This window comes from Peromyscus californicus, unplaced genomic scaffold, assembly GCF_007827085.1.
Source record: "Peromyscus californicus insignis strain IS unplaced genomic scaffold, ASM782708v3 Scaffold_4__1_contigs__length_199733344, whole genome shotgun sequence".
Lineage (NCBI taxonomy): Eukaryota > Metazoa > Chordata > Mammalia > Rodentia > Cricetidae > Peromyscus > Peromyscus californicus.
Window position 1 is genome coordinate 162849695 of NW_026294562.1, and position 23961 is coordinate 162873655.

Sequence of the window (23961 nt, forward strand, 5' to 3'; positions counted from 1 at the left end):
GGGTTTCTGATCCAGGGCCCGCTACCAGGGCTCCCGCTCGTCCCAGAAAGGGGAGTCGAGGGCGGCCCTAGGCTGGTGGGGCGGAGCCTGAGGTCTCCAGCCCAGTCCTCCAGACTCCACCCGCTTCAAGGCACAGCTGAGTAGCTGAGCGGAGCCCACCTGGTGAGAAGCCCCTGGGGTGGAGACAGGGACCCTCCTTATTACCCTTCATTCGCCGTTTTGGTTTCCCCTCCTGGTCCAAATACCTTTCCCACAGAGCCTGGTGCATGACATTCAACCCATTCTGTTTCAGGTGTCTGTTGCAGGAACCCCTGCGTTTCCCAGACACCCGTCAGCCTCCCTGATTCCCTGCTGACCCAGAATCTTGGATTCTAGTCCCTAAGAGCGTGGAGTTCTAGTCCTTAACTTCCTTTTCCTTCAGGATTCAGAGTCCAGACGACTGCTTCCTGCATTTTCAAAGACCCAGAGGTCCAGATTCCAATGCTCTCCTTAGGATGCAGGAGTCCACGACTCAGGTCCTTCCTACACCACCAAGGTCCAGGAGTTAAAACTCCAGCCCTCTAGCTTCAGACTCAGAACTCCAGGCCCCAACCCTTCTTCAAATCCAGCAGTCCGTGAGCAAGAACTACTTTCTGAAGCTCAGAACTCTAGGCCTCAGCCCTCTACTTCAGTCCTAAGTGTCCAAGCCCTACCCCTGGTATCTCACACTGTGGGTCCTGGTCCCAGCCCTCCTTTCTCAGACCCAGGGGTTTAGGGCCCAGCTGCCCTCCCTTAGACCTGGATATGTAAGACCCCCCCCCCCAGAAGATCTGGCCCAGTACTTCTGTCTCTCTCTAATCAGTTACGGCCTCTCCCGAACTTCCCCCAAATGACCACCGCCTGTCATCCACTTTGACCCTGCTCTCCGGCGGCCCTGCCTTCCTCTCTGTCCAGGTCTCCACCCCAGCCTTGGCAATGACCCTGGCAGCCTCCTCTCAGCGCTCCCAAATCATCCGTTCCAAGTTCCGCTCTGGTGAGAGGTTGCTTGTCTAAGAGCATATGGGGGGGGATCCTGGATCCAGGGCCCAGGGTCCCAGTGACACTCCTCCTGGGTGGGTGGAGGGACCCATGAAGCTCACGCACAAGGTCATTCATGTTGTGGAGTAAAGTGGTGGATGAGTGTGCGCATGGCTTGCTAAGCTGTAAGTGGGGACACCCAAGAGTGCATATGTTGCAGAGGACCTAAACTGATCTCTAGGCAAAGCAGAAGAGCAGAGTGGGACCTGAGTGGCATGGGTATATGGCTGGGGACCAAGAGCTATCAAGCCTTGAAAGTGTTATTAGTCGAGATCTGTTGCCAATTCAAAGAGTTCTGAACATTCAAGAGAGGAGCAGAAATGTGCACTGGAAAATCTTTGCTCCCAAACAGAGGGTCAAGTCTTGAGTATGTGAGTAGCATTCATGTGGATGCATGCCAGCGAAGAGTAAGCCAGGGTGGAAAATCACGTAAAGGCTAGCTTGGAAAGCACAAAAGCAGCATATGTGCAAACCAGAGTCCAGAGGGGTTGGAGCCTCAGGGGTAGGTTTGCAGGGTGCTGGCTGCGGGGAACGCCAGGGGTAACACAGAGAGGGTGCAGGGATAAAAGGAAGCGAGGTGTTGATGGCAAGATGGCGACTGTGCCAGGGTGGGCACAGACTCCTGAAGTGGCAGGTGGAGCCAGGAGCATGGCTGCCTCCTGGTTGCAGGCTGGCTGGCTTTCAGCCTCAGGAGTGGCTCTGGCCCAAGATGCTTTGCTGGCAGGAGCAGGCAAGAGGCCCTGGGAAGGGAGAGGGAATAGGCTGCCCGCCCACCCGCCCCGGGTGTGTGAAGGGGCTGGGCACGTGTGTGTCCCGCCAACAACCGTAGCTCCCACCCATCAACCAGGCTTCGGACACTCCCTCCCCCCTTCCTTGTCCCACCTCCCTTTTCCTTCCACACAGTCCTGCAGCTTCGGATCCACAGACGGAATCAAGACTGCAGTAAGTGTGGGCCCCCAAAGGGAAGGGATGGTGGCCTCAGTCCCCAAGGACCATGCCTGCCTCAAAACAGTGAAATCCCAGCTGTCACTTCCAGAGGACTCAGGAGTCAGTGGGGCCACCCCACCCATCGAGCTCTCCCCAGTTTTCTCACCCCAGACACCCCAATCTTTCCTTAGTGGCGTCAGGTATCACAGCCTCTCCCACACTCAGTTATCCGAATATAGTTTTTTTGGCCTGTCCATTTCCCTGGAATCAGGGGTACAGGCATCACCTGGTTCTGTCCCAGGAATACACCAGATAGCTGTGATCTGAAGCAAACAGACCCCTTGCTGACTGAGGGCAAAACTCTCTTCCTTTCTCAAAAGGGTGAAAATCTGGGGACTCAGGAGTCCAGGGACCCAGCTGGACAGCTTGGGCTATGCTCGTTGCTCCAGGCTGGCCCTCCTTTCCTGTAGCCCCACTCCATCCTCTCCAGCCTGCTGTCTGCTGGTCTGTTCAGGGTCCTCCACTATCTTTCCAGCTTCAGATCCGTGGATCTCAGCCTCAGGCCCAGCTCTGGCTCCAGCTCTGCCCCCTGTTCCTGCTTCCTTCCTTGTCAGCCCTGGCATCGTGCCCCCTGAGCCAGCCTATTGTCCTTGGAGGTCTCCAAAGAAGGTGAGCTTTGACAGAGGGCAAGTGCTCAGGACAGTCAGGCTAGCCGTGGTCCTAGCCACTGCTGACACTACACCTTTATAGGCCAGGAAGGTGGGGACCAAGCTGAAGCATCGTCCCTGTTTTTTCTCTTTGTTTTTGAGACAAGCTAACTGCATGCCTAGACTGGTCTTGAACTCTCCATCCTGCCCCGGCCTCCCTGGTGCTGGGGTGACTGTTGTGGTGGGCCACCAAACCACCAAGCTTGGCCTTACTTGCTCTTTCAGGAATCTTCCAGGAACTCTCAACACTGGAAGGAGCCCAAGGTCAGGGGGAACTTGACATATCACCTGTACATGCCTCCGGAACGGAGCCAAGGGCCTAGGGCAGATCTCCAACAGGAGGGGTCAACCCTGGGTCCCCCGGGGCCACCTCCGTGGGAAGAGAAAAACTCACAGAGGCCACACCCTCGGTAGGACTCTCATGTTTACTCTCCAGGGACCCAGAAACTCAGGCCCCACCCTCGTCCCCTAAACCCAGAGTGCAAGGGAGAGGAGCCTGCCCCGGAACCCCCTCCCCCAGAACCCTGGCTGTGCATGCTCCCAGCCCTCGGCCGGAGACACCACGGTTGCACATCTCCCACACCCACAAACCCGGGCCTATGTTTGCCCCACAGGAGGTCCAGAATGCCTCATTTTCCCGCGTCCTCCGAAGCTCCTGTTTTTAAGGTCCCTCACTGCCTTTCTCCCCCTGTCCTAACCTTTCCTCACCCCCTCACGCCGGTCGCTAGGATGAAGCCCTCCTCATCAGGAGACTCCAGTCCCTCACCCCCTGCACACAAGCTGGAACTTCAGACCCTTAAACTGGAAGAGCTGACGGTGAGCTGGAGTTGCAGTGTCCCAGGGCTGGCCCCAGACCTGTAAACCCATGGCCGCTGCTCGGGGGCAGTCGGTCTGGATTCTGGCTCCTCCTGGTTCCCTAGTCATCGCTCCCAAAAGCTCGCTCAGCACCTCCTCCCCCGCCCCCGCCCCCCAGGTCTCAGAGCTCCGGCAGCAGCTGCGCCTGCGGGGACTCCCAGTCTCCGGGACCAAGTCGATGCTCCTGGAGCGCATGCGCGGTGGCGCCCCGCCCAGAGAACGGCCGAAACCCCGGCGCGAGGACAAAGAGGCCGCGGCTCCCTGGCCGCGCCTCAAGCCTAAGACGCTGGGACCAGCCCGGCGGTCGGGCACGGTGAGGGCGGGGCTGTGCACGCATGGGCCAATCAAGAGAAGAGAAGGAGGAACAGGGCGAGACCTTGGGAAAGAATAGCCAATGAAATGCTGGCAGGGAGGTGTGGCTTGCGGGTCTTAAGAGAGGCCGCTAAAGCCTGGGGGCGTGGCCAACCATTGACAGCCCGCTGTAGTCAGAACCGGTAGGCGTGGTTTAAGGGAGAGAAGCCAATGAAAGGATAGGAGCGGGGCCTGTAAGTTTATTTAGGGAGAATGAGCGTTTGCTGCCAAGCTTGACTACTTGAGTTCTATCCCTGAGACCCATAAAGTGGGAGCCGTGAACCAACCCTGAAAGTTGTCCTCTGATGTACACATATATGCACACACACACACACACAAAGTGAAAAAAAATGTTAAAAAATAAAAAGCATTGGGGTGAAGCCAAGGAAGGGCTGTGTCAGGGCCAGGGGGCAGAGCCACGCCTGATGTGCCGGCATTATGGAACTCCATCTTTCCTGGTTCTAGGTAAAGGCAAATGCAGCGACTCATAGGCTGAGGTTTTCTGGAGCTGCGGATCCCCTGAGGGCAGCTCTGGCTCCCGCTCCCGCTCTGGGTTCCGCTCCAGCTCCGGCTCCAGTTCCAGCTTCAGCTCTGGCTCCCGCTCCAGCTCCGGCTCCAGTTCCAGCTTCAGCTCTACTTCCAGCTCCAACTCCCTTTCCATCATCTTCTCCAGCCAGCCTGACTCTGGAGGAGGAGCTGCAGGAAGCGATCCATAGGGCGCAGGTGGAAGGGCATGCATGGCTGGGGCGTGCTCGGGGACTGGGCTCTGGACCTAAGCCTGACCCGGGCTCACATGTCGTGTGCTCTTCCACAGCTGCTTCCGAACCAGGACATCGATGACATCCTTGAAGACCAAGTGGAGCCAGATGGTAGGAGCAGAGCTCCCACATTTAGGGGAGGAACTGGACTTGGGAACTCCTGGGTCCGAGGGAGGAGTGGGCTGGGAACAACAGTGAGCAGGACCTGCCCCCTAAAGCTTACACTCCTCCTGCAGACCTGCTGCCTCCCATCCCCTTGGACTTCCCTGGCTCATTGGACGTGCTGTCTCCCTCCCCGGACTCGGAAGGCTTCTCTTCCGTCTTCTCTTCTTCACTCCCATCCCCTTCTAGCTCCCTGTCCCCTTCTCCAAGGGCCCTCACAGATTCCTTGGACTGGCTGGAGGCCTTGAGTGGGGGTCCACCGCTGGGCTCTGGGCCTCCAGGCCCCAGCATCTTCTCAGCGGACTTATCTGACTCCAGTGGCACTCGGCTTTGGGAACTGCTGCCAGATCCATGGTGAAGGACCCTGGGGTTTTCAAGGAGCAGTCACCTGCACCCACAAACACCCTCTAACTACAGAGGGCTCAAGATGCCCTCATCCCCTCCGGACCCACTGCTGCTGACACACAAATGCTGGACCTGCCTACTTGGTCTCTGTGTGACCCCTTCCTCCCGTCCGTGTAGTTGCGGGTGGGGGTTCATTTGCTACTGGCCAGTGCAAACAAGCTTGCTGCCTCCTTCAGAGACCTGCAGGGTGTGTGCACCACTTTCTCCCGACCCTGGATGGCTGCCTGTCATCTGGGAATCGAAGTTTGTGCTGTTTGGGTTCAGGAAAGGACAGGGAGAGTAGAAGGAAGGCAGACCCCTGCTCTAGTTATAGGTGAGGGAATCAGTGAATCACCACCACCTAGTGGGTGGTGACTCTAAACTCCCTATCACCTTGAACCTATGAGTGTTGTGATTATACCTAGCTTTCTTGCTTTTTTTGTTTGTTTGTTTGTTTGTTTGTTTTTCGAGATAGGGTTTCTCTGTGTAGTTCTGGTGCCTGTCCTGGGTCTGGCTCTGTAGCCCAGGCTGGCCTCGAACTATCCTCCTGGCTCTGCCTCCCAAGTGCTGGGATTAAAGGCACCATCACCGCTTGGCTGCTTTCTTGTTTTGTTTTGAGAGCAAGTCTTGGTATGTAGCCGAAGCTGGCCTCTAACTTGTGACAGTCCTCCTGCTTCAACCTTGTGAGTGCTGAGCTTAGAGATGTGAGTCACCACACCCAGCTCTCATGGTTTGTTGAAGGGCTTCCGGGAGCTAGGTGGGGAGATGGATGGCAAAAGAAAGAGGAGCTAGAATGTGACCTCAGGTGAGCCTCCACCCCGTGCTGTGAGGATGGCTGCCTGGTGAATTAAACTGTGGGTTTCCTGTACTTATGGCTCATGAGACTGGGCCTTTGCATCTGTGTTTGGGCTTATTAACAAACCCACAAAACAGAATTGCATTAGATACTTTTGCATAGCTGTAACCAACATACTCAGGGGAACAAGCTAAGGGAGGAGGAACTTAATTTGAATCTTAGAAGGTTCAGTTGTGGTTGTTCAGCCCCACTTGCTTGGGTAGGACACCATGATGGCCAGATGTATGGAAGAGATTCTTCACTTCACAGTGGACAGGAAGCAGGGAGAGAGAGAAACAGGAAGGAGCTAGGATGAGATACCCCTGAGACCTACCGTTTCCAGGCCTCTCCAAATAGCATCACCATGTACGTGTGAGCCAGTGCGGGACAATGCATATTCGAAGCATAACAATAATTGGCTATGGTTTACTGGGTTCTGCAGGGGAGTTATTCAGCTCCACAAGGTGTTGGAGAAGGATGTAGTCATCCCTAAGCCCAGATGGGGGAGGATATCCAGCGTGGCTCACTCAGCTATGTTAGGTACCATGGAGGAGATGGGGAGAAGGCTGAGCCCAGCTGGGTCATTGGATGTCTGGACCCTTGTTCTCCACGAAGCCTCAGCTCTCTTCTCCACGTGTTCTCTCTACTAGAAACCTGGACTTTTTATATGGTAGCCCAGGGCTTCCAAGAATGAATGTTCTGCTTGGAGTGGTAGCACACGTCTTTAATCCTAGCACTCAGGGCAATAGACGTGAAGAGCTGAGGCAGGAGGATCAGAAGTCCAAGATCAACTTCAATTATAGAGAGTTAGAGAGTTCAAGACCAGCCTGGGCTACATGAGACCCTGTGTCACAAACAGAGAGAGAGAGAGAGAGAGAGAGAGAGAGAGAGAGAGAGAGAGAGAGAGAGAGCGGGAGCTGAACACTTGAGACCACCAGACAGCAGACATGGATGATTGCCGATGTCTTTGGGCCTGGCAGTAAATTTTGTCTCATTTTGTCTCCTTTTGATCAGAAGGTTATCGGGAAAGATGGAACTAGTGTTAAAGGCACTGGGGGGTAGGATGTCAATCAGATGTATCAGAGTTGAGAAAACCAAGAGCCTGAGTTTTTACTTCAGTAAAGCACAGTAATCATACTCCCAGTGCAGATTGACATTTTGGTGGCTGTGGTATGTGGGATCATGGAATTATGACTGATCAAGGACAGAAACCCTGGCGAGTGGAACAGGGGTCAGAAAAATAGCTGAGCTTCCAAGGGTTAGGGGGCACTGGTAGAGAACTTCCTGGAAGATGGCGTCCTGGAAGAGGGATGTGAAGAAGACATCAAGGTGTGGAGGAAGCTGGCTCCTGGGAAAGCTGGTAAGGTTGAGTGCTCTGAGTAAGACAGCAGAAAGTCTGTGGCCAGCCCAGGCTGGAGACAGACCGAGCTGCCGAGCGGGTCCTGAAGGGCCCGTGATGAGCTGACAGAGGAGTCCCCAGCCCTAGAGGGTCAAGAGGATGTAGTGGGCTTCTTCTTCAGGCTTTAGACACCTCCCTTCTTTTTTTTTTTGACACTTCCCTTCTTGTTTCTTGTATTTTTACATTTTTATATGTGTGTGTACACACACCACATACACGCTCAGGTCCTCGGAAGCCTGAGGAACCCATCACTCCCCTGACGCTGGAGTGGCGAGCTGCCTGACATGGGTGCCAGGAACTGTAACAGCACCTGCAAGAGCGGCAAGCCGTCTCTCCAGAGCCCTAGTCCTCCATTTTGGAGACAGCATCTGATTGTCCTCATTCCCACGCCCTTCTCTCCCTGAGGCCACTCAGGTCCTTTCCTGGCCCATGTCCTCTGCCTCCATTTAGTCTCCTTGCCGTCTCTGGTTCATCCTCTGGTGAAGGAAGCATCCTTCTCCCCATCCTTGCCCAGTCACAGCTGCCTGCCGTCACTCAGCTGTGTAACCCATCCCTCATCCCTGGAGCCTTGAGCTCCGGACACCAGTTTCCAACCGAGGCTCCCTCCCACCTCCTGCCCACTGTTACCATAGCCCTCAGCCAGTCAGCCTGGGTGGAGAGCACTGCAGAGCCCTTCACAGCCCCGGGAGAGGTAGGGTTGGGGTGGAGATTTGGAAGGCTAGGGCAGGTTTGGTGTGGGTGCTGGCTTGAGCACAGAGCAGGCAAAGCTGAGACCAGCGCTCCTCACCACTGTTACCCTGACTTCACATACTTCAGTCCCTCCCCTGGCCTCAGTGTCCCTGGGAGCCCCAAACCTGTTCTTTCACCCACCTGCCACCCTGGTCTTCAGAGAGGGGAGAACATCTTTTTTCCTTCCAGTTCCTTCTTCCTCCTTCTCCTCTCCTTCACCTTCCTTCCACAAGACAAGATCTCCCCGTGTAGCCCAGGCTGTGTTCAAACTGGACATCATCAGGCTTCAGCTTCTAGAGTGCTCAAAATAGGTGGACTACACATAACCCCTTATCTTAAACGTGATTTGGTTATATAGCTGTATGACTGTCAAAGATCAGTGGACACAGAGCTGGCCTATCTTGATGGCATTTGGAGATAGAATTCACATTCCAAATGATCCACCCATTGATAGGTAACGTTTATTGCTTTCCCTATTCTCAGTTCATCTCCCACGATGATCAGTTTTCATTCATTTTCTGTCCTATTGTTTTGTTTTGTCTTTTGATTTTGAGGCAGGGTCTCTACATAGCCTGGCTGGCCTGGACTCACAGAGATCCACATGCCTGCTTCTCTGCCTCCTGAGTGCTGGAATTAAAGGTGTGCACCACCCTCATCCCCCCTCTCCAGATGGAGGAATGGCTCAAACCCATTTTATCACTTTCAAGAATGTGAAATTGGGCTGAGAATGATTGGCCATGCCTTTGACCCTATCACTCTGGAGGCAGAGGCAGGCAGATCTCAAGGCTAGCCTGATCCACATTATGAGTTCCAGGACAGCCAGGGCTATGTAGAGACCCTGTCTCGAAAGACCAAAAGAACAAAAACAAAACAAAACAACAACAAAAAAAACCAACCCCCCCAACAACAACAATAACAACAACAAAAAACAAAAACAAAAAAACCCCATGTGATTTCATTTCTTTTAGATTTTGCAATTTTTTTTTCTTTTTTGTTTTTTTTTGAGACAGGGTTTCTCTGTGTAGCCCACTCTGGCCTCAAACTAAGAGATCCACCTGCCTCTGCCTCCTGAGTGTTGGGATTAAAAGTGTATGCCACCCCAGCCCAGCCTGGATTTTGTGATTTTCTTTGTCTCTGAGACTGGCCTGGACTCCCTGTGTAGCTAGCTGATGTAGCTCCTGATCTTCCTGCACTGTCACACCCGAGAAGGTGTCGCCCGTGTGACAAGTGCCGATCTGGTGGTCTCACGAGGAAGGGGGGCATGTGTCTCTCGAGGCTAGCCCCCCCCCCTCCGGCGGTCCCCTGGCAATCAGCCCGAGCAATGGTTCCTGGATACATTGTTCCCTAAAGACCAGCCTTCCGTGGATGGTTGGCAGGACTCCTGCTTCTTTCTTCTTTCCTGACAATAACAACCTCCCTGTGCCTGGACTCCCGCAGACGCTGGCTTGACGTACCTGATAACTCCTCAACTGTTACACCGGCACCGCCCCCAGTGAGTCAAGCCCTTGGGCAGATAGCACAAAAAACCCCTACTTCAGTGGGGGCACTCATGGATGGATTAGAACAGAAAGAGCTAATGATTCAGGTTCCCACAGATTCTAAGGAAGAAAACGTAAAAGTAAAAAGATTGTTAGGTAACCCTCACTCAGCTCATGCAAACTCACAAGAAAGAGAACTTAGGACACTGGCAACTCCCACAAGAATGGTTGGAAAGTACATTCAATACCGTATTAATAAAAAATGGTGGACACCCCCTCCTTAAAATCCCAAAAATAAAAATTACTTAGATCCACCCCCTTTTACAGGGGCTTATGACTATAAAAAAAATCGGTTAGATAAATCATAAAAAAAGTTATAAAATCAATTGCCTTTTATAAAAAGGCTGGTTAAAAACAAAAAAAATAATATACATATGATAGACAAACAAGGTCAACTATATTAAAAAATATAACACCTATACTAAAAAGATGGGCTAAGGCTCTTGACAAAGACTTTATAACTGTCTTTAATAAATTACTAAAAATAGATTACCAATTATTAAATACATAATCTGACTCTTAGGGTTCAGGCCACAACATGTCTCTGTCTAAAAAGATTAATCATTCTAAAAACCACAAAAGATTACGTCTATTACTTTCCTTTTGCCCCTGGGCTTAATTCCTTGTTAAGATTATATAAAATCTCAGCCTAATGTTCAATAAAATTACAACAGTTTTACAACATACTCTGATGTCTATGTCTATCTGTCATCGCCAAATCCCAATTATCCTAAGCACCTTCATCCCGTTCTCCCTCTGTCTGATGGCCCTACTGAGACCCAGTCTGCGACACTGCACTCATTTCCTTAATGCTGGGATCACAGATGTCCATCGCCACACCCAGTTTGAAGATTTTCTTTTTTGAGACTGGGTCTCAGAATGTAGCACAGGCTGGCCTCCAAATGTCAGATCCCCCTGCTTTAGGCTTCCCAGTGCTAGGAGAAGGGGAGGTGCCACCGCTGCCCACTCCAGGCCACCCATGCACTCTGCCAGCACCACCAATGTAGCAGGGGGTCTAGAGAGACACTTTAGGGTTCATGCTGTCCCAGATAATACTTCAAGGGTTTTCCCCCTACATCACCCTGGCTGTTATCATAATGGTGTCTATATAGGTTGCATTCCTCAATTGTGAGAGGGATATCATGGTATGTGCTCACAGCTGAAGTGTAACAAGATGGTATCACATACTGAAATATCTGGAGGACTCCCCTAGGCCTAGGGATGCCACACTGGTCTCCGGGAAGCCAGGGCTGCAGAGGTGGACGTGTGATTGATGTATCTGCACTGAGTTCCACCCACAGAGTTCTCAGACAGACTGAGTAAGACAAAGAGCCCTTGGTAGATGGAGTCCCGAGAAGAAGCAATGTGGTGGGGGCACCGTGGGCTCCCGATGGCCTTCACCTTCTTTATGACCAGCTGACTTTGTGCAGTGAGCCTGCTACTTCAGATCCCAGGCTAAACCAATCCCACATTCTCTTTCTCCTTGACTCATAATGAGCCACGTGGGCATGTAGTGACACCATTCTTGTCAAGGGGACCAGGAGCTAGCTGCTGGGGTGCTTACAGAGGTGTGGTTTTCATTGGACTTGACTATGGTCCTCATGGCGATGGCCGGACCTTTGAGAGGCGGAGCCAAGGGGACTGGAGAGAGGTTCAGAGAGCAATTCCCAGCATCTGCATCCAGTTGCCTATAACTTCAGCTCCAGGGGATCTGACACCCAGTTCTGGCCTCTGAAGATACTACTGCACTCACGTGCACACACCCACACGTATACCCGTAATTAAGATAAAAATAAAATTTTAACAGATCTCAAGAAGTTCTTAGGACATTGAAGGCACCACCTTCAAAGGGGTGAACAGTTCTCAGTAACTTCTAGTCAGTTCTTGAAAGGTGGTTGCTATAAAAAGCACAAGTCCAGTCCCTCTCCTTGCTCACGCTTCCCATACACTGTTGACTGGCCCATCCCGGGAATGCCATCACCATGAGGTACTCACTGGACCTTTATAATAAGCCAGCTGCAGGTATTTCAGTATAGTGACAAAAAGTGACCAGGCGTGTGTTTGTCTCACCCTGCAAAGGACCCAAGTGAGGCAGTGAACCTTCTCTTGATGCCTCCGGAAGTGGCTGTCTTCAGGCGGCAGCCTTTCCGGCACGACAAGAAAGCTGTGCTAAAACATGGTGACGGCACTGTGGTGGTTAGCGGGCACTGGGCACTGAGGATGTGTCTGAGCTAGTCAGTTAATGAATGCTGGTGATGCCTAACCTGTAAACGTGTTTGCTGAACACATCAGTTGTTCTCTTGTTTGCAGCCCTGGGCACACTTCTTCCAGAGAGAAGGCTCTTCCTGTGAGTCTAACCCATAGCTCCTCCTGCCTAGAGATGGAAGGGGAACCAAGGACTGGCTTGTGTTAGTGCTTAAGGAGTGGGGACAGGTCTGCGGGGATGCCCACCCACTCGGGTAGGAAGGCTGCCTCTGGCTTAAAGATTTTGAGGAAGGGAGAATCTGGAAGGGTGTAGTTGGCTAGGTAGATGGTGTCCCCACCTGCCAGGTAGGCAGCCCAAATCCCGAAGGTTCCAATAGTCATGACGGTGTGGTTGCACTGGGTGAGGAGTGCGAAGTCCTTGGCTGGCGAACCCTCGATACCATTGCCAGCGAACACCACATCCCCTCGGGAGGCATTGATGTTCTCCTTACACCAGGCCATACCATTGCTTGTGACCACGAAGACTGGAGATGGATAACGTGCCCGGAACCTGTCCAGGGCCTGTTCCAAGTAACCCCGGTCAGCCACCACGCCCTTCCACACATTGGGCATGACATGCACATAGTCCCCCCGGCGCACATGGACACCCACAAACGTACTCGGCTGGCTCCCATTCACCCGCAGGCCACGCAGGAAAGCCTGGGCCTCCTCACGCACGTGGTCATGCAGGGTGAACTCCTGCAGGATCTCGGGGCGCAGGTGGTGGTAGAAGGTCCAGGAGCACGGGTACCCAGTGAGGCGCACATAGCGTCCTGGGATGTGGCGGTACCGCTCCTCCATCCAGTCGTTGAGGTGGTAGTTCTGCCACGGGATCTTCCTGTCAGTGTCGCTGTGCAGTACCGGGAGGCTGATCCTGAAGATGGGCGCCAGGGTGCTGTGCATGGATGCGGGGATGAATGCGGGCCTTCCGTTCATCCTGGCCAGGGCGAACAGCGTGGCGTACTCGCCCATCTGGTTCCCCAGGCGGCCAATGGAATTGATGGTGAACATGCCCTGCAGCTGGCCACCCCGTGGCATCTCTGTGACTGCTGCGTCTCCTGGGGGCATCTCTGACAGAGGTGGAATCTTCACTGTTCTGTGCTGGAGGTGGATGATGGTGGAAGTCACAAAGACGAAGATGAGGAAGTGGGCCAGAGGAAAGGAGAAAGGAACCTGAGCGTTGGCCATGGCTGCCAGGAAAGAAAGCAGGCAACCGGTTAGCTGGGGAGCGGCTAGGTGTTCACCTGCAGGCTTGTGTGCATAAACACTGGGCACCCTTGCTGCGGGATGGTCTGTATGTCAAGTGTGTTGCTGATTGGTCAATAAATAAATCACTGATTGGCCATTGGCTAGGCAGGAAGTATAGGCGGGACAAGGAGGAGAATAAAGCTGGGAAGTGGAAGACTGAGTCAGAGAGACACTGCCAGCCGCCATGATGAGAAACAGCATGTGAAGATGCCGATAAGCCACGAGCCGTGTGGCAAGGTATAGATTTATAGAAATGGATTAATTTAAGCTGTAAGAACAGTTAGCAAGAAGCCTGCCACGGCCATACAGCTTGTAACCAACATAAATCTCTGTGTTTACTTGGTCGGGTCTGAGCGGCTGTGGGACTGGCGGGTGAGAGATTTGTCCTGACTGTGGGCCAAGCAGGAAAACTCTAGCTACACACCCTTTTGGCTAATCACCTAGATTGTGCCTCAGCATGTGTTTTTTGTTTTCTTTTTGGTTTGTTTGCGACACAATTTCACTCTATAGCTCAGGCTAGCCAAGAACTGTGAGCCCAATCTTCCTGCTTCAGTGTTGGGATTACAGAGTGAGCCAATATGCCCCATTTGATGTCCTCTTTGGAAGGAAAGTGTGCTTCAAATGTTGAAATGAGGCATGTGAAAAAAACAACAAAATCAGGGACATCATGGGGACATGGGACGGGGACTCTGTGGTAGGAGGAAGGAACGGAATACAAGCTGTTCCCTGACCTCCACATACCCACACCTCCCTCACAATCACAAATAAGGAAATGTAATCAAAGAAAATTGAATCAGCCGGGCAGGTGGTGGCGCACGCCTTTAATCCCAGCACTTGGGAGGCAGAGCCAGGCGGATCTCTGTGAGTTCGAGGCCAGCCTGGGCTACCAAGTGAGTCCCAGGAAAGGCGCAAAGCTACACAGAGAAACCCTGTCTGAGGGGAAGGAGGGACGACGACCACGACAACAACAAAACAAAACAAAACAAAAACAGCAAGCCATACCTTCAATCTCAGCACTCCCGAGGCAGGCAACCATTTAATACAGCTCCTCATGTTGTGGTGAGCCCCAAACATAAAATTATTTTTGTTGCTACTTTGAAACTAACTTTGTTACTGTTATGTATCCTAAATGTGTAAATCTCTGTGTTTTTGATGGTCTCAGGCAATTCCTGTGAAAGGGTCATTCAAGTCCCAAACGGGTTGCCACTCCTCAAACAGGTTGAGAACTGCTGGTCTAGAGGATGGTGAACTTTGCCATCTGCGGCCAGGGTGTGACCAACATTGACGCTAATGTCAGTTAGACTAAGTCCAAGTGACCAGTCACTGAAAAAAGACCCAGACCTGCATGACAGGAATTTTGGAGAGCTCAAGGGCTTCAAGGCTCCCCAAGTTCGTCAGGAGTCTTACCCCCTCATTTCAGAGGACACGTAGTCCGGAACACAGAGCATGCTCTGCTATCAGTCTCCAAAGGAGGCTTTGTGCAACTCTAGGTGAGAGACAAAGGTTTCCGGCTGTCTTGGCCCACGGCCTGCAATCCTGATCATAGGCTTAGGCTCAGTGACTGAGTCAAGAGGATACTGGCATTATATCAAGCCGCTTCTATGCCGATCAAAGCCTAGAAGCTGCATTCTGCACAGGTGAGCAGTTACAAAGTCAACTCAGACCTGTTGGCATAGGACTGCAGGCTGAAATACACTTCTGATTTGTAATTCACCAGAAGAAACCCAGGCAAGGTGTGATGGTGCTTGTCTATCATCTCAGTATTCAGGACGCGGAGGAGCAGAATTGCTGTGAGTTCAAAGCTAGCCCAAGCTGTGCAAAATTCTTCAAAATAAACCATTTGGGACTGGGGCGAAGACTCAGTGGGTGATGTGCCTGCTGAGCCAGCATGAACACCAAATCTGAGTCCCTGGCACCTACATACAGCTTGGTGGTACACGTCTCTGTACCCCAACAGCTGGTGCAGAGACAGGAAGATATTAGGGGACTGCTGGCCAGCCTAGACTGACCACTGAACCTACACAGTGAGAGACCCTGTCTCAAAAATAAGGTGGAGGAGCTGGAGAGCCGGGCCAGTGGTTCAGAGTTCCGGCCTCTCTTGCAGAGGACCCAGCACCCACATCAGGCAGCTCACAAACACCCTAACTCCAGTTTCAGGGAATCTGAGACCCTCCGTCCTCCCTGGGCACCTGCACAGGCACACGTTCATAAGTAAAAATAAAAATTAAATAAGGTGATCTGAGCAAGTGGCCTGGTGGGCCCAGTCCCTGCAGCACAAACATAAGGACCCCAGTGCCTCCCCAGCACCGTGGAGAAGGCTGGCAGCCTGATTCTGGGATCCCAGCATTGGGGTCTGGATCAAAATGAGCTCACCAGCCAGCAGTGTGACCGAAATTTTGAGTTCTGTCAAAACTATGGTGGGAAAGTAGTAGAGAAAGACACCTGACATCGAAGACAGTGAGGCTGACCTCTGACCTCCTCCACAGGCACAGGTGCGCATGTACTGGCATGCGTGCATGCATGAACACATACACCACAAACAAAAATTTCATGCCTGTAGACTCAATGCCTGGGTGTGAACTGCACAAACCCAGAGTGTGGGTTTGTTGGGAGGAGCCTCTCCGGTCCTCTGTGACTACCGAAAGGACCTGCTGGGCTGTGTCAACTTCCCAGCTCAGCTACACTCATGAGATTTCATTTATTTCCTCATATTTGCTTTATGAGACTGGGTCTCACTCTGTAACCTAGACTGGCTTTGTAACTCACTATGTTGCCAAGACTGGCCCTAAACTCGTAACAATCCCCCTGTTTCAGACTCCCAAGTGCTAGGAGCCACTTACAAGTGTGAGCCACAGGAAACAAAGGATACCACCCCAACCTCAGGAGGTGTGCATACTGAAAATGCTAATAGCTAATAGAGGCTGAAAGAAAGCAGCCTGGAGCAAGGGTGGCAGTTCTGTAATCCTAGCCCCCCAGGAAGCCGAGGCAAGAGGATCATCCAAGTTGCACACAAGCCAGGGCCACAGTGTGAGACTTTGTCTCAGTAAAACACACACAGGAAGCCAGGCTTGGTGGCACACACCTTTAACCCCAGCACTCAGGAGACAGAGGCAAGAAGATCTCCGTTTGAGTTTGAGGCTAACCTGGTCTACAGAGTGAATTCCAGGACAGCCAGAGCTGTTACACAGAGAAACCCTGTCTCAACACCCCTCCCCAAAACACACACACACACACTCACGAAAAAGACTACCAGAGACAGGTCACACCAGAGAGGACAGAGCAGGGGTGGAGGGACAAGTAGAGATGACTTCATCCTACCCACTCTCTCCTTGCTGGTTTGCTCTTTTTCCTTTTTCCTTCTCCGGTACTGGATTTGGAACTCAGGATGGCCAGAATGCCTAGCAATCCCTCTCCTACTGAGCCACGGCCCCAGCGCCTCCCTGGGGGACTCTAGGCAGGGACTCTACCCGAGTTCCATCCCCAGCCTTGTTTTGCTGTAGTTTTAACTTGCAGTGGGTATTCACTAAGTTGTCCGGGCCGGCCCTGAATTTCTTCTATGGCCCTGGCTAACCGCTGAGCGCTGCGGTTAGAGGTCAGGGACTGAACCAACACTTCCTTTTTGCCAGACCCAGAGGAAACTCCTCTCTCCCAAATTCTGGTGCCCCCTTTTCCCTCTGCCAAAGGAACCATTCCTCATCACCGTCAGAAGGGACAAGTGGCTATCTGTGGTGTCTTTTAGCATACCCAAGCGCATGCTGGTTCTAGGCTCACTCAGTACCTGGGGCTCTTCTCAGCCAGCTTCCCACCCTAAACTTCTCCAGCTCATGAGTTCCCCTTCGCCCAGCTCCTCATTCCCATATAATTCTACCATTTCATCCATAGCTTTCTTGGTCCTCGTGAGCAAGAAGGTAGGTATAACAAACACTATACTTTATTATGCAGAGGCTCATCACACAAAATCCACACTCTAAGTCCCTAACTACAGTCCTAAGCCTATGTCCCCTAGGCTGCTCACCTGTGTGACGTGTTTTAGCCAAAAGTTTGGGTCCAGCCTCTCACGGTTCTAGGGTCAGCCACAGGGCAGATCAAGATGGTGTCGCCAGGCCTCTAGCGGTCCTGAAGATGTGAAAAGCAACACACTCTTGGTTCTCTCCTTACATGCGGTCCAGGGGGCATCATGGGTTGTGTGTCTGGTTATCTGGAGTAAGTGGTGTCCCTGGTGGTAGGTCTGAAACCTGGGACAAATGGCTGACGGAGGTGCCTATTTAACATAGCAAAGCGGATGCTGACCAGCAGGCTCTCAGCAAAGCGTTTTGGTTGGCCAGCCGGCCGGCAGGCAAACCCCGCCCCCTACCCTCAACCTCTCCAGCCCCTGCCTGAGCTTCCTTCTCTCCCCGAAGCCTCTCTGATTCCTGTATAACCAGCCATTTGGGCTGTGTGCTCTCTTGGCTCCTCTCCTGGACCTCTCCTCATCCGTTTGCCCTTTCTCCCCCGTTTTCTTCTCATGGTCCAGTCTAGTCCGCTAGCCTGGTTCAGTCAGAACACTTCCAGGTGCCTCTGACTGTTCTCTCTCTCATGTGTACAATAAAAACCTTCCCCTCAACCATACCTTGGAGCAGTCATGTCCTCAATTTATACTCTTAAGACAGAGTCTCTCTAAGCTGCCCAGGATGAATTTCTCCTGTTACCTAGCCTGGCCTTGAACTTCTGCCTCTGTAGCATCTGGGATGTCAGGCCTCCCCAACTAAACTCATCTTGGCACCAATTGTATGGGAGAAAAATAATGGAAAAACACACTTCCAAATCAAGCCATTATCTCCAGCTTTTGAGCCGAGGGCTGTTTCTCCTGCTGCAAACAGGAATAGAATAAGGCTTGTCTGGCTTGTGAGAGAAAGGAAAGTAGGATGATTTGGAATAATGTGTTTTCGGGCTGCGTCTGTGCTGGCTCCCATTCCTCAGGAAGGGAAATGATGGTGTGGAGGCTGCAGGGGAGACCGAAGGCCCAGCGCCTGCTGTGAAACCTCACATCTGGCTTTGGGGAAAAGATGTGGGTTGTGGCCAGAGTTGTGTGGCCCTTGACTACCGCTTCCGACAGTAGTTTGTTGACTGGGGAAGTACTGACTGTAAACCCCCAGAGCTGCTCAGGTGTCACCAACTCATGTTATCACAGGGTGACTTCATGCCTATCTATAGTAAAGGGAGCCAAGAGGCACCAGGAACCATTAAGATAGATAAGAGAGAGAACAAGGTGATAAGTGCAGGACAGACCACCCAGGCGCGTGCCCCTCGGGAACTGTCCCTGACCATGGCCGAGAAGCCAGAGCCAGACCTCGAGGTGGCCGAGGACGCAGTGGAGCCGGTGGTGGAGCTGCCGAGCTGGAAGGCTCTGGAGGACACAGACCCCCAGCCTGGAACCTCTGAGATCTGACACTTCGGACCAGCCAAGGGGGTCAGCACTTGTGTGGAGTCTATGGACTGGGATTCAGCCATCCAGACTGGCTTCACAAAACTGAATGGCTATATTCAAGGCAAAAAACGAGAAAGGTCTTTTGACGGATTCTGTAGTGGCCAAAGGAATCAAGAACAACTTTTAACATTAGCAAACATTTTGAGGGAAGAAGGAAAAGTTTTCAATGAAAGGGTCTTTTATACTGCCAGCTACAGTAGTCCTTTCCCATTATTGATAGAAATAACGAAGTGTGGCTGATTCAGACAAATGAGCCCTCCAAAGAAAACGAGTAAGAAAATGAAGCTCACTGCCAGGGGCAGAACACCTGCTGAATGCAGACATCAACAGCGCCATAAGTGAAGTACCTGGTGTCTTCATAATGTAAATTCCTGATATGCAGGATATCTGATATGTGACCCCCCAAAGGGGCCACAACCCACAAGTTGAGAACTGCTGTTCTAGGGTGTCTTATCCTAGATACCATCCCGAATCACGCTTATTTCCAGTGTGCCTTTTTGAGACGCTTTATTTAGGTCCAGGTACCAAGACAAATCTATAAAAATGGGTCCTAAGTGAGATGGCCTCTATTTCTGTGAGGATCCAGGCAATGCCATGCCATTTCCCTCTTATCCTGGCTATCACCATCAAGTTGCCTTCTTCTGCTTGGACTTAGACATTTGAATGCTCTACCTTCCATATAATAGCAATAAAAATGTTCAAGATTTGTCCTGTGTAGAAGTAATATATATATATATAGATAGATAGATAGATAGATAGATAGATAGATAGATAGATAGATAGACAGACAGACAGACAGACAGACAGACAGACAGATAGATAGATAGATAGATAGATAGATAGATAGATAGATAGATAGATAGATAAGAGAGGAGCTTGGTGAGTGGGAGAAGCCCGAGGGCCATGGAGGGAAGTGGGAGCATGTTTGTTGAGGCCACAGGAGACCGAAGAGCAGCAGCAGTTTGGCTCCAGCCAGAGGCTGCTGCTGGCAGTGGGCAAAGCCTAGATTTCCCCTTGGTTCTCTGTGGTCAGGAAGTTCACTCGCCCAGCCTCAGTTTCTACAGCTGCTTCAACACCTCTGGGGGTCACAGGGTTTAAAGGGAAGAATTGAGTTCAGGTTTGCCCCTTCCTCCATCTGGGTCTCTAGGAACTTCCGTTGGAGGGGTGCAGTATGCCAGAAAAAGGTCCCAGCTAGGAAGGAGGGACCCTTCTCCACTTCCCTAGAAACCTTCCTTCCCTCTCTCCCTCACTCCCTTCCTTGCCAGGAATTTTTGATGTAGTCCAGGCTGACACCTAATTTACAGCAATCCCCCTGCCTCAGCTTCTTGAGTACTAGTATGACAAGCACGAGCTGTTCCACCTTTCTCTCAGCCTTTGGCTCAGCCTCCTCTGTTTGCCTTTTCCAACAACACAGTGCCCTGCCCCCAACCCCCTTCCATATCAACCAACCCACAGACAGGACCCAGCCCCACCCCTGGCCCCACCCCATCAGTGCCATTCCTGTGACTGGCACTGCCCTCACCTGTTCCGTCCCTGTGCCGAGGGACGTTGGCATTATGAATCTCAGGGCAGCTTATGAGAGAGCTGTCACACTGAAATCTCAAACAGAGGGACAGAGAGTGTTGTGATGGACTGAGCCGGGATCTACTCTCCCCCCATGGCAGGGGCAACTGCAGGTTTCTGAGGGCCCCTGGACTGATGTAGAGGCCATGGATATGGGAACAGGAAAATCCGGTTGCATTCAGCCCGGCTCTGCCCTCCATCTACATTTGTTCCTGGAGTCAGCAGGGAGGAACCTGAGGGGACAAGGGAAACTGGGGCTGGGAAACCAGCCTGCAGAGAGGGATGGCAGATGGGAGTACAGGAAGTCAGGCTATGGGGTGCTACAGGAGATGGGGGACCAGGGGCTGGGGGACCAGGGGCTGGGGGACCAGGAGCTGGGGGACCAGGGGCTGGGGGACCAGGGGCTGGGGGACCAGGAGCTGGGGGACCAGGGGCTGGGGGACCAGGGGCTGGGGGACCAGGGGCTGGGGGACCAGGGGCTGGGGGACCAGGAGCTGGGGGACCAGGGGCTCGGGGGCCAGGCGCTGGGAGATTAGGGGCTGGGGACCTAGGGATTGGAAAAAACCAAGGTCTGGGAACTCAGGATCTGGAAGGCTCAGGGGCTGAGGGAACTAGCTGAGGACTTGAGGCTGAGGACTCAGGCTGGGAACCCAGAGTTTGGGGGAACCAGGTTCTGGATCCTGTTTGCCAGCAATGGCATCTCCTCCCAGAGCCCTGGGGTGGATCAGAGACCAACTGGTCCACTTTCTGGATCCCTAGGGTTCGTTGAGGGAACAGGGGAGCTGTTCCCAACCCCCTGGCCCATGCTTACCTCTTCTGGCTGTGGTAACAGAAAAGACCTCCGAATGGTGACGAGGTGGCCCTGCAGCAGGCAGCTGAGTGTTCCTTCCAGCCCAGCCCCTCATTCAGGGCCAAAGAAGGTGCCTGAGCCTTCCTCCAGGCCTGGATAGAAACCCCGCCCAGGGTGGACCTGCTGACATCCTAGAACCAGCGTGGCTAGACTTTAGAGGGAGGCAGGTCAAAGGTAGGGCTTCCTCTCAGGTGCCTGCCAGGATGCCAGCAGGAGGGGCGAGCTGAGGGAAGGAGTTGGGAGAGCCCAGCTGCGCCTGACTTCTCTGCAAGGCTGCAGGCTCCCAAGACCGTTTATTTGGGCAAACAGCTGCACTAGACCCTCGGCTGCCAACCTCATTCAACAGTAGACAACCTTTGGGTTTTTTTTGTGTGTGTGCATGTGTGCGTGCACGCGCGCGTGTTTATGTGTGCATGTGAGTGTGGAGAAGGCTGTCCACCCTGTTAAGAGGATTTTGAACTTACTTGGCCAGGGTCTTCTATGTTTCTGCCATGCTGTGTGTTCCAAGCGAGGCACTTGAGAACTTTCCATGCTTCTCCTCTCTCTCTCTGCCTTGCTTCTCACTGCAGGAGAGCTGGAATTGCAGATGTGTACCACACATCGGGCTTTTCACGTGAGTTTTTGGGATCAAAGCTCTAAGTGCTTTTACCTGCTGGCTGCCTTCCTCCGTTTCTATGTTTCTATGCATATGCTAAGGATTGAGCTCAGGCCCTCACATTTCCTCACATGAGCCGTTCTCCCACCCCTACACCAGGCTTTCACATGGGCCTGGGGATCAGACTCTGGTCCTCATGCTTGCCCAGGAAGCACTTATCAAATGAACTCTCTTGAGAGCCAACTGTATAAAAGGGTTTAGGGGTTACCCCCCGCCCCTTTGGTGTGTGGGGAATTGAACCAGGGCCTCATGCACCACACTTTTAGCCCCCATGGCTGACACTCTTTGGTTTTGAGACAGTGTCTCAACTATGTAGCCCTGGCAGACTTCAGACTCAGAAATCTACCTGTTTCTACCCACACCACCAAACTTGGCCCTAATAGTAGGCACTCTTGATTTTTGGAGACAGGGTTTCTCTGTGTAGCTTTGGAGCCTGTCCTGGAACTCACTCTGTAGACTAGGCTGGCCTTGAACTCAGAGCTCAGCCTGCCTCTGCCTCCCGAGTGCTGGGATTAAAGGTGTGCACCACCACCACCAGCCAGCTCCCAGGCACTCTTTCCACCCCACCCCACCCCCACCCCATCGGCACTCTTAATAGCTCTGTGTGCACAGGAGAAGCCAAAGTACAGAGAGGGAAGGTAACTTCCCCAGAGTCATACAGCCACTTGAAGCCAGGCAAGCTGGGGCTTGAAAAATGCTACACAAACAGCAATCTTCTCAGCTCCACTTTGCTTCTGTTATTATTATAACTGGGTTATACCACCCAAGACCAACTGGCAAGAAGCGTCACCACCCCCAGGGATCTGGGCCATTGTATTAGTCAAGGTTCTCTTAGAGTCACAGAACTCATGGAATTAATCTCTCTCTCTCTCTCTCTCTCTCTCTCTCTCTCTCTCTGTGTGTGTGTGTGTGTGTGTGTGTGTACACATATTAATTGGAATGACTTGCAGGCTGCAGTCCAACAATGGCTAGTTGTGAACGCAAAGTCTAAGAGTCTAGTGGCTGCTCAGTCCCAGGAGACTGGGTGTCTCGACTGGAATGGATGTGCTGACAAGCTGGGGGTATGCAGGGGAAGAAGGAAACTCTCCTTCTCCCACTGTCCATATATAGGCTCCCAGCAGGAGGGGCGGCCCCGATTAAATGTGTGCCTTCCAAGCCTCAAGGTCTGCATTGAAGGCATGTGTCATCCAGCCTCAAGATTGCGATCAAAGGCATGTGTCATCTTGCCTTAAGATCCAGATCACAAGTGTGCCCTCTATTTCTGGAATATAGTTCCTTCCAGATACAGCTGACAAGCAAGAAGAGCCGTCCCAGCCGTCCCACACCAATCTCTAATTAAGAAAATGCACCCCAGGCTTGACCACAGGCTCATCTGGTGCGACATTTTCTCAACCGAGGTTCCCTCTTCCCAAACGACTCTGAATTTACGCCAGGTTGACAAAAACACTAACCAGCACAGATAGTCAAGAAGAGGACACTAAGTATCAGCCTCTGGCTTCCATACATGCCTGTGCACACACACAGAGAAACATGTACACAGGTATTCACACACACTAAAGAATAAACACATATACAATAAGAAGAAGTAAAAGCGGGGAGAGCAGGCAAGGCTCCCGTGCCAGAATACCTGCTGAGGATCCGCCAGTAAGGAGCCTGGGGCATGGGTCAGCGCCAAAGTGCCTGCCTGGCATGCCAGATTGGGCTCAAGCCACCATATCGAAAACAAACAAATAAAACTCAAGCATAAAAAGTCCCCATCAGCCAGGCGGTGGTGGCGCACGCCTTTAATCCCAGCACTCAGGAGGCAGAGGCAGGTGGATCTCTGTGAGTTCGAGGCCAGCCTGGGCTACCAAGTGAGTTCCAGGAAAGGTGCCAAAGCTACACAGAGAAACCCTATAGCACGAATTTCAAATGGTCTTATTAATAAAAACAAACCTGAGCCAGGTATTGGGGTGAACACTGAAAGATCAGAGAAATAGAACCAGCCACAGCTAACCTCACCTCGCCAATTCCTCAGCTGATCTCGTTTCCTCAAACTGGAAGCCCCTGAGCCCTCATCCAGAATGAAACTGAGCTGAATTGCTGCTCAAAAGCCTAAAAGCTTAACTAGGCTCTAGTTCCTGGTTTTCATGCCTTATATATCTTTCTGCTTCCTGCCATCACTTCCTGAGATTTAAGGCGTGTGTCACCATGCCTGGCTGTTTCCAGTGTGGCTTTGAACTCACAGAGATCC

The 23961-nt window shown here is 52.2% G+C and overlaps 2 protein-coding genes and 1 pseudogene across 2 annotated transcripts; 2 read left to right on the forward strand and 1 right to left on the reverse strand.

Annotated features, from left to right (window-relative positions):
- The first annotated feature begins 298 nt into the window (after positions 1 to 298).
- Positions 299 to 9609, forward strand: Mamstr (MEF2 activating motif and SAP domain containing transcriptional regulator). The gene is made up of 9 exons (XM_052713681.1): positions 299 to 1012; positions 1960 to 1998; positions 2519 to 2652; positions 2916 to 3100; positions 3419 to 3506; positions 3664 to 3858; positions 4362 to 4619; positions 4711 to 4765; positions 4891 to 9609. The coding sequence occupies exons 1-9, from the start codon at positions 955 to 957 to the stop codon at positions 5172 to 5174; spliced, it is 1296 nt and encodes a 431-aa protein (XP_052569641.1). The 5' UTR covers positions 299 to 954; the 3' UTR covers positions 5175 to 9609.
- A 1922-nt stretch (positions 9610 to 11531) lies between these two features.
- LOC128094315 (galactoside alpha-(1,2)-fucosyltransferase 2) lies at positions 11532 to 13238 on the reverse strand. Its single transcript, XM_052712599.1, has one exon. It carries the CDS (start codon positions 13131 to 13133, stop codon positions 12111 to 12113), a length of 1023 nt encoding a protein of 340 aa, XP_052568559.1. The 5' UTR covers positions 13134 to 13238; the 3' UTR covers positions 11532 to 12110.
- A 5260-nt stretch (positions 13239 to 18498) lies between these two features.
- On the forward strand, positions 18499 to 18935 carry LOC128124722 (heme-binding protein 2-like; annotated as a pseudogene).
- Positions 18936 to 23961: the final 5026 nt, after the last annotated feature.